The sequence below is a fragment of the Chrysochloris asiatica genome, unplaced genomic scaffold, assembly GCF_000296735.1.
Source record: "Chrysochloris asiatica unplaced genomic scaffold, ChrAsi1.0 scaffold00135, whole genome shotgun sequence".
Classification (NCBI taxonomy): domain Eukaryota; kingdom Metazoa; phylum Chordata; class Mammalia; order Afrosoricida; family Chrysochloridae; genus Chrysochloris; species Chrysochloris asiatica.
This window is the reverse complement of record NW_006408653.1, coordinates 2,324,081-2,332,984: the sequence shown is the minus strand read 5'-3', so window position 1 is coordinate 2,332,984 and position 8,904 is coordinate 2,324,081. Positions and strand designations below refer to the sequence as shown.

General features: G+C 43.8%; 1 protein-coding gene across 2 annotated transcripts in view; it reads left to right on the top strand.

The window, feature by feature from the left end:
• The window catches only part of MAP3K13 (mitogen-activated protein kinase kinase kinase 13), a 225,816-nt gene extending 219,157 nt beyond the window's left edge, over positions 1 to 6,659 (top strand). The window contains exons 12-14 of one of the 2 annotated variants that reach the window (XM_006869762.1): positions 2,188 to 2,258; positions 3,557 to 3,854; positions 6,177 to 6,659. In XM_006869762.1, the coding sequence (XP_006869824.1) occupies positions 2,188 to 2,258; positions 3,557 to 3,854; positions 6,177 to 6,278 (471 nt within the window). In that variant the 3' untranslated portion in view covers positions 6,279 to 6,659. The remainder of the gene's footprint in view (positions 1 to 2,187; positions 2,259 to 3,556; positions 3,855 to 6,176) is intronic. The other variant, XM_006869763.1, reaches the window with a different exon arrangement.
• Positions 6,660 to 8,904: the final 2,245 nt, after the last annotated feature.

The following is an 8,904-nucleotide window of genomic DNA, read 5'->3' as shown; positions in this document are numbered from 1 at the left end:
TAGGCAAATCTGCTGCACAAGGCCTTTTTAAAATGTTGAAGAGCAAAGATGTCAGCTTGAAGACTAAGGTGTGCCTGACCCAAGCAATGGTATTTTCAGTATCCTCATATGCATGCGAAAGGTGGACAGTGAATAAGGAAGACTGTAGAAGAATTGATGCCTTTGAGTTATGGTGTTGGAGAAGAATATTGAAAGTACCATGGGCTGCCAAAAGAACGAATAGATCTATTTTGGAAGAAGTGCAGCCAGAGTTCTCCTTAGAGGCCAAGATGGCCAAACTTTATCTCTCATACTTTGGTATGGTTCGGGGGGACCAGTCGCTGGAGAAGGATATCATGTTTGGTAAGGTGGAGGGTCAGAGAAAAAGAGGAAGACCTCCCCAGCAAGATGTATTGACCAAGTGGCAGCATAGATTGATTCAAGTGTGGCAACAGTAGTGAGGTTGGCCCAGGATCAGGCAGTGTTTCGTTCTGCTGTGCATAAAGTCGCTATGAGTCGGTACCGATTCGATGGCACCTAACAACAACAACATAACAAGTTTATTGAGATGCAATTTCCATATAGAGAATCCACACATTTAAGGATATAATTCAGTGTTCTTTGTTAAAATCTACTGACAGAGCAGCCATCACCCCAGTCGATGTTAGAACTGGTCATCATCCCTTAGCAGTCACCCCTCACGTAACGTCATTTTAAATTACATTAGGTTGGGGTTGAGATACCACCTATGGATCTACAGCCATGGAACACATACTTTGTACACCTTGTGGGAACACATTTCCTCAAGGCAAATTTACCCTCTTCACTGAGTCACGCTCCCAATGTGCTTGACCGAAAGCAAGGTCAGTGTGAGCCACAAGGGCAGTGGTTCAAACCCATGAGCCACTCTTCAGAAACCCTATACAGGGTTGCTGTGAGTCAACACCGACTCGATGGCACTTAACAATAACAACAACAACAAAGAGCTCATCTCAGCCGTCTGTGTGACTCCACTTTGGCCTTTCCCATTCAAAAAAGTAGGTTGTTGTTAAGAGCTGTCAAGTTGGTTCTGACTCATACCGATCCTGTATAGGGTTTCCAAGGATTGGAACCACTGACCTTGTGGTTAGTAATGCTTACACAAATGGGTGGGAGAGATCATATTTTAGAATTGAGTTTTGAAGAGCTAAATTAGTTACTATCTGGTAAAATTACTTGTAAACAATTACTCACCTCACAAGGAATGCTCATCCTTCATTATTATATCAGGATACTGTGGTTGAGGACAGTTGATCTTAAGTGTGGCTGTTCTTATGTCCTTGATGCAAGACAGGATCATCTCTGTAAGCGAGAATCGTCTTTTCAGATGGGATGCTTGCCCAGGATCCAGATAAAGTACAGAACCCAGCAATCACAGCATTCAGATATTGCAAGCAGAGCTCCCTTATCCCTGCGTGTACTCTAACTCAATACAGATTTATTAAGCACCTAGTTAGTATGGCTAACTCACTGCCTTCAAGTTAATTTCAACGCATAGCGACCCAATAGGGAAGAAGACAACAGCCCCATAGGGTTTCCAAGGCTGGTAATCTTTTCGGAAGCAGAGTGCCACATCTTTCTCCCATGGAACAACTGGTGGGTTTGAACTTCAATCTTGCAGTTAGCAGCTGAGCACTTCATTACTGTGCCACATTGCATTAGTGGTGGAGTGGGGGATACAATACAGATAAGACAGGTCTGATCCTTACATGGTGGATGTCTTAATGGTAGAGATGACATAAACATACTATTAGTGGAAATGGGAAATAGTCATTGTTGAGCTCTGAAGAACTGAGAAATTACTTCTTGGTGGGGTCTCTAAGACACAGAGCCTGAAACTCTCAGAGATTACTATTACAAAATACCCCTCCAAACTCTGAGACCTGTCTCTAGTTTCCTGTCTCCGTCACTCACATCTGGACTTGCTCACAGAGTCTTCCCCAACCCCAGGGCAAAGATAAGTCTTACTCAGCTCTGTGTCTTCCAGCTTCTAATACAGGACCTGTCAGCATGGGCACCCAGAGGGAGCTGCTGAATGAATGAATGAAGATGGTATTCAATGAACTAGTACTAAATGCTTTTTTAATGATAATTAGATCCTTTTACATTGTGTGTGTATATGTGTGTGTGAGAGAGAGAGAAAAACAACTCATTTCTTCTTCTCCTCAGAGTGGAGACGACTCCTCGGAAGAGGAAGAAGGGGAAGTAGATAGTGAAGTTGAATTTCCACGAAGACAGAGGTAAAATCAACAAGCACACATTATTGCTGTCAATGTCGTCTGAGTTGGTTGGCTGCATCTTCTGCTCAACCCACAGGTCACCTGAGGAAATTTGAACTCACTGTGTTTGTGGTTCTTCGTTGCTACATTTGGGCTTATGTAGTAGCAGGTTCTGTTGTTGTTATTGTTATGTGCCATGGAATCGGTTCCGACCCATAGCAACCCTGCACAGGGTTTCCAAGGCTGTTAATCTTTATGGGAGCAGAACGCCTCATCTTTCTCCCGCGGAGCAGCTGGTAGTTTCAAACTGCTGACCTTGCGGTTCGCAGCCCGATTCGTAACCACTACGCTACCAGAGCAGGTTCTGGTTCATCATAATTCACTTCATAGGAACTTCAAGATGAAGTGTCTAAGTCCAAATTCTGGGTTATAACTGAGAAAACAGTGGGCAGTTTGTGAGGAATAGTCATGCTACTTTGTGGGTAATTTTATTGGGTTTCTTGGATAGCTCCCCATGCCTTTATTTTATACATTAAGCACAGCTAGATGAGTTGAGACCTCATTCCAATCAGCCTTAGCATTAACTGCCAGCTTAGCCAGGGATACCCATGTTGCTGGCAGACTAAAGGACCACCTCTGTCTACTTTTGCAGTAAGAGCTACCATATGTGCAAGTGGAGGGGTAGCTTTCCTCCCAGGAGACCTTTATGCCCACAGGTCCTTGAAGAATGCAGCTCTAAGAATCCCCCAGACAGGAGTTCCCTCCAGCCTTTTGGTAAATTCTGCTGTGAGTTCCCATGCTGCGCACAGAGTTGAAATCTGCTCTCATTCCCTGGCCTCTTCATGCCACGTTGCTATTGCTGGCTGTTTGTCTCCTTGAATACTGTTTTCTCCAATGCAGCCACATTGAGCTTGAGTGAAGTATGTCTTTTTGTTCACTGAATGCATTCTACTGGCATTGCCATTACGCCACTGCTGGCTCTGTCCCTGAAACACACCACCATGAACTCAGCGATCACCTGAGGGCTTCCACCGTTCTTTTTCTATTATAATATTTTTTCTCTGTCTCTCTTCTGCTTACCAGGCTTAGGAAGTTGTGAGTCTTACTTTAATTTTTCTTTCCCACATGGATCCTCTATCTGGCCTCGGTATTGCTGCAGTATTGAATGGCTTCTTCCCATCTGGATTAATCTCCCTGGGAGGGGTGGTGCAGGGAGGAAAAACAAAAAACAAAAAACACAATGACTTCTCCCAAAGGCTCTGGCTGACAGGTGAGGATTATTCCTGTGATTCAGCTCCACTGGTTCTTTGTGGTTTTAGGCCTCACCGCTGCATCAGCAGCTGCCAGTCCTATTCAACTTTCAGCTCGGAGAATTTCTCTGCGTCTGATGGAGAGGAGGGCAATACCAGTGACCACTCAAACAGTCCTGACGAGCGAGCTGGGCACCGTGAAGACCGCCTGGCAGAGAGGCTGGAGGACCTGCTATCCCACACACCAGAGATCCCTATCGAGATATCCTCGCACTCGGATGGGCTCTCTGACAAGGAGTGTGCAGTGAGCCGTGTGAAGACACAGATGTCTCTGGGGAAGCTGTGTGTGGAGGAACGTGGCTATGAGGTGGGCCTTCTCCTCCCTTCCCTCAGCGCTCTTCCCTTCCTGGGTCTTGGTTGGATTAGATTGCGTTTGAAGCCTCTAGGGCCTTTAGAGCTCTCATTTAGCATATCAGAAACTATAACTGCCTCTATGAATAGGTTAGAAAAGAAGCGCAAAGATCAACAGAGCTCTCCGAAATGAGGCACAAACCTCGAGCTGCTCAGGAGCCCTTCATGTCAAGATGTAAGTCAAACCCCACCTCCCAGTTTAGTTACGGGCACAATGCTGTCATCTCGGTGAGCCTGGACTTTGCGAATATAGCACGTGCACCACTTTAACTTAGATGCAGTCCTGCTTTCTGAAGGGAGAAGTGGTGGCTCAGTGGCACAATTCTCACCTTCCAGGAAGGAGACCCAGGTCATTTCCCTGGCACCTCAGCATAGCCACTGCCTGCTCGTCAGAGAGGATGTTGCTATGATGCTGAACAGAGCAGTAGAAAAGGCCTGGGCAATCTACTTCCAAAAAAAGACAATGAAAACTCTATAGATCAGACTGAGGTAACCCCCAAGTCTAGTGCCCAGAAGTCATCTTTAAACCTTCAGCCAAACTATCCCACAACAGTTTAGCCTGATTAATAAAGACTATTTGCCTCAAGCATAGCACCGTTATAAAGGATTACCTGTATGAGTTCACACTGACAATAGTTCATCTCAAGCACACGAGAACTTTAACGCACTCAAAACCGACATCAGATCCATTATTGTTAAGTCGGTTCCAACTCACAGCAACTGTATGGGGCAGCATAAAACTGCTCCATAGAGTTTCTGTAGGATAAGCACGGTACTACAAACCACGAGGTCATTCCACAGGAAAAAGATGAGGCTTTCTGCTCCCGTAAAGATTTACAGTCTTGGAAACCCTGTTCAAGACCACTGTGAGTAGGAACTGACTCGATGACACTTACCAACAACAACAACATAGGGTTTCCAAGGCTGTAAATCATTATGGGAGTGGACAGCCTCATCTTTCTCCCACTAAGGGACAGAGAGCCTGAATCAAAGATGAAGAAACAGTCTGGGTTGAGGTAGTGGGAGCAGTGACATGATGGGACACTTGTAACCAATGTAATTGATTTATACATGTAGAAATTATAACTGGATGTATGTTTGGTGGTGTGTGGTGGAATCGATTCCAACTCATAGCGACCCTATATAGGGTTTCTGAGACTGTAAATCTTTACGGGAACAGAAAGCCTCATCTTTCTCCTGCAGAACAGCTGGTAGTTTCAAACTGGTGACCTTGAGATTAGCAGCCCGAGTCATAACCCCTATGCTACCAGAGCTCCTTGATTGTATATTTTTGTTGTTGCTAAGTGCCGTCGAGTCGGTTCAGACCCATAGCGACTCTGTACAGGGTTTCCGAGGCTGTAAATCTTTACGGGAGCAGAACGCCTCATCTTTCTCCCGCGGAGCAGCTGGTAGTATATATTGCCGCCAAAAATAGGTACAATGCTCTTTAAACCAAAAACAGCGCTATGGATCACAATGGTCCAATACCATGGTACACTGGGGGCCACTGTGAGACTGAGGCCAACTCACTGGCAGCCAACATCAGTGTTTGAGAGGTAGAATAACATAGTGGGTGGAAGTGTGTACCTGGAATCAGACTGCCTGAATTAAAATCCTGGCTGGCCCACTACTTGATATGTGACCACGGGCATGCCACTTTACTTTTCTGTAGGTCAGTTTCCTGGTCTATAAAATGGGTACGATAGTAGCAGCAACCTCACCTGGTTAATATAAGGATTATTGTTCAGTGCCATCGAGTCGGTTCTGACTCATAGCAACCCTGTGTAGGGTCTCTGAGGAGCTACTAGTGGATTTGAGCTGCCTACCTTTCTACTGTAGTAGTTACGATTCAAGCTGCTAATCTTACGGTCAACAGTTCGAAAGTACCAGCAGTTCCATGGGAGGAAAATGAGAGTTTCTGCTCCCGTAAAGATTTATAGCCTCGGAAACCTTGTGCAGGGTCGATATGAGTCGGAACTGACTCCAGGGCACATAACAACAACAACAACCTTTCTGTTAGCAGTCCAGTGTTTACCCAACAGTGCCACACCAGAATTGGGTGAGCTAAAAGATATGAAGCACTCAAAACAGAGCCGGGCACACAGTAAACAGTGTGTAATGCTGTCACCTCATGACCAGCATCATCTTTACATACCTCTTTCTGCAGAAACCCCACAAGGACAGGTCTCTGTACCCCTGTCACTGAGGGGTAGTTAGTACATGCTTACTGAGTGACTGGAGAAATGAATTGTTTTTTTCTATTGTCTTTGCTTTGCAGAATCCTATGCAGTTTGAAGAATCGGACTGTGACTCTTCAGATGGTGAATGTTCTGACGCCACAGTTAGGACCAATAAGCATTACAGCTCTGCAACGTGGTAATGAAAGAACGCCCATCCTGAAGAACCCATGACCGTACTGACATTTCACACCCGAGCCCCCCAGACTCTTGCCCTCTCTCCCTGCTTCACGTCTGGGAGAGAGCTGCCCCATCTTTACTGCTCCTAGGAACAAGCTGCAATAACAGGCACATGAGACTTGGAAAATCTCTGGAAAAAAAAAAATAATCCAAATGAAATTAAGTCTCACTGAACATTTCAATCAAGAATGGCAGGGATCTATTTTATTGAATATTCTAGCTACTGTAACATTGATATTTATTTTTGTTTGACATTTTAACACTTTGTACTGTAAAGAGTGAACTATATATAATATATAAAGAGAGACACCATAATTTGTTGCGAAAAAGAAGAAACTGAAAGATGGATGGAAATTAAGATCAACGTCCTTGGGAATTTTGGGGCCAAGAAGTATATTGCTGCTTGGATAGGGACCAGGTCTTTTGAGCATAAGTGATGAAAAAGAGTCAGGACAAGATAGATCGAGTATTTTAGACAACAGGGAATCACTAAAGAAAAGCAATTCCAGGTAACTTGTGAACAAATCACATTAAGTCCAACCAGCTTGTCAAGATAGGTAATGGAAATGACCTAGAAGTGTTTGGTAACCTGATACCCCAGGGCTTTCAGGCCACATGCTTCCTCTAGGAGGAAAAAAGAAACTGTATCTGTGGATGCTGTAGTTCCTTACACTGAACACAGCATTCAGTAAGGAGACTTCAGTAAGGAACATTCAGTAAGAATTAGCAGTACTCCTTGTCCTTGGCAGACACTTCCCTTTTTAATTGTCATTGTCATTGTTGTCACCTTGACCAGTGTGTTGACTTTTCAGATTTAAGTGCCATTTTCTTGTAGCATATCTCCTTTCCACCGACTGACCACTTCCTTTAGGAAGAAAAAGGAAGAGAAGGATAGCAGATAAAGAAAATCTACAAGTGTTAGAAAGGCATCCTTGTAATAAATAAAAGTACATTCTTAGAATGTCTCAGTTGAGCTACATGAGATTGGATCAACCCTCTCTGGTGCCAGGCTGCTGTCTCCCACAGTCACACTGATTCAAACAGAGGGACAGACTTTGAAGACAGCTAAGATGTATATGAGCCTGTCCAATGCCCAATGGAAAATCATCCCCCTTGATTTTTTCTGTTAACGCACCCTACCTTGAAAGGTGTAGTCACTGACTACCACTGTCAGAAGAGGCAAAAGAAGCAACTTGCGTTAAGGCAACCTCTCTCCCCCACGAGAGCATTCTGGTAAATGCTGCTTTGAAAAATCTGTCTTCATTTTGGATTGCTAGAATCTCTAGTGCACAGTAGTACAGTTTTGAGTATTTGGATGCTGATGATGAGAAGCGATAAGAGAAATTTTACATTGTCAAAGGCACGTGGTCCTTCCTGTCTCCAGTGTCATTGGCTCTGAAAAACCACAAAGTACTCCATGGTGCCATGGCTTTTAAAGAAGAACTTTATCTACAAAAACGTGTTGGCCTAGTTGCTGTCGCTATCTCCCAGGTAGGTGAATGTCAGACAACCTCTCTCTTTTTAGGACCTGAAAAAACATACTGGACTCTTACCTATCGAGTCATGTTTGACATTAGGAAAGGCTTGAACATAGAGGTACTAACCCATTTCCAATGCAGATGAAAGTGTTGCCCCTCTTCTGGGTTTCATGGACTGCATCCGCCAAAAAGAAAAAAATGCAGGAGGGAATGTAAAGCTGTTTCATTTGCTTGTTTGAGCCCTCCGTTTGTTTACACTTTATGTTGAGACATTGATTTTATAATTTAGTATCTATAATTTATAGCTCTTTGTCAGGATGAAGGAAAATGTTTAACTTATACAGAAAGCAGTATTGTTTGCATTAAATTATTCCATTTTGTATAAATTATGTAGCTGGACTACATGAAAGATCTTAAGTTATGGCATTATTATTGTTGTTATTTTATAATAATTATTACCATTCTCATTTTCTGTCGATCAGAAGGTGCGGTTTACCATATAGCACAATGACTGTGTTTGTTGCTAACCATGAAGGATGTGACTTTCATGAAGGGATGGAAATGGAACTGCCATGGGGAGCTCCCTTGGTATTCATCTTTGTTGTATCCCCTGCTTTTTTGTGCGCAGCCACAATCATCTGAGGGTGCGTGCTCAGCCATGGGGCCCAGTGCATTGTCTGTGACTTGATCAATGAAAATGCCTGGGTGGGAGGGGACTGAGACAATGGACAAATAGCTCAAAAGCTGTACACTTTCTCAAATTTCTTAAGAAATAAAATCATGAGACTGCATTAGAAGCCCAAAGAGAGTTATTTACTGCCCTGAAAGCAAAAGACTTAAGAATTTCTATATAAGGCTCACGGGTTCGTTTCAAGAATTGACATTGTAGGTTGTAATCTCTCTTTTGTGCCAGGTCTCACACAACTGGCTTTTTTTCTTCTTGTTTGGCATAGAAAGGAGACTAAACTAAGAGATATACACATCGAGGGCAACACAAAATGCTTATCTGCAATGCCATCTCATAACAAGAACAGAGAAATTCTAGATCGATGCCCAGTTCCCTGGAGGATCAGAGATCTGAAAAGTACCTTAGAAGACCCTACTTTTCGTC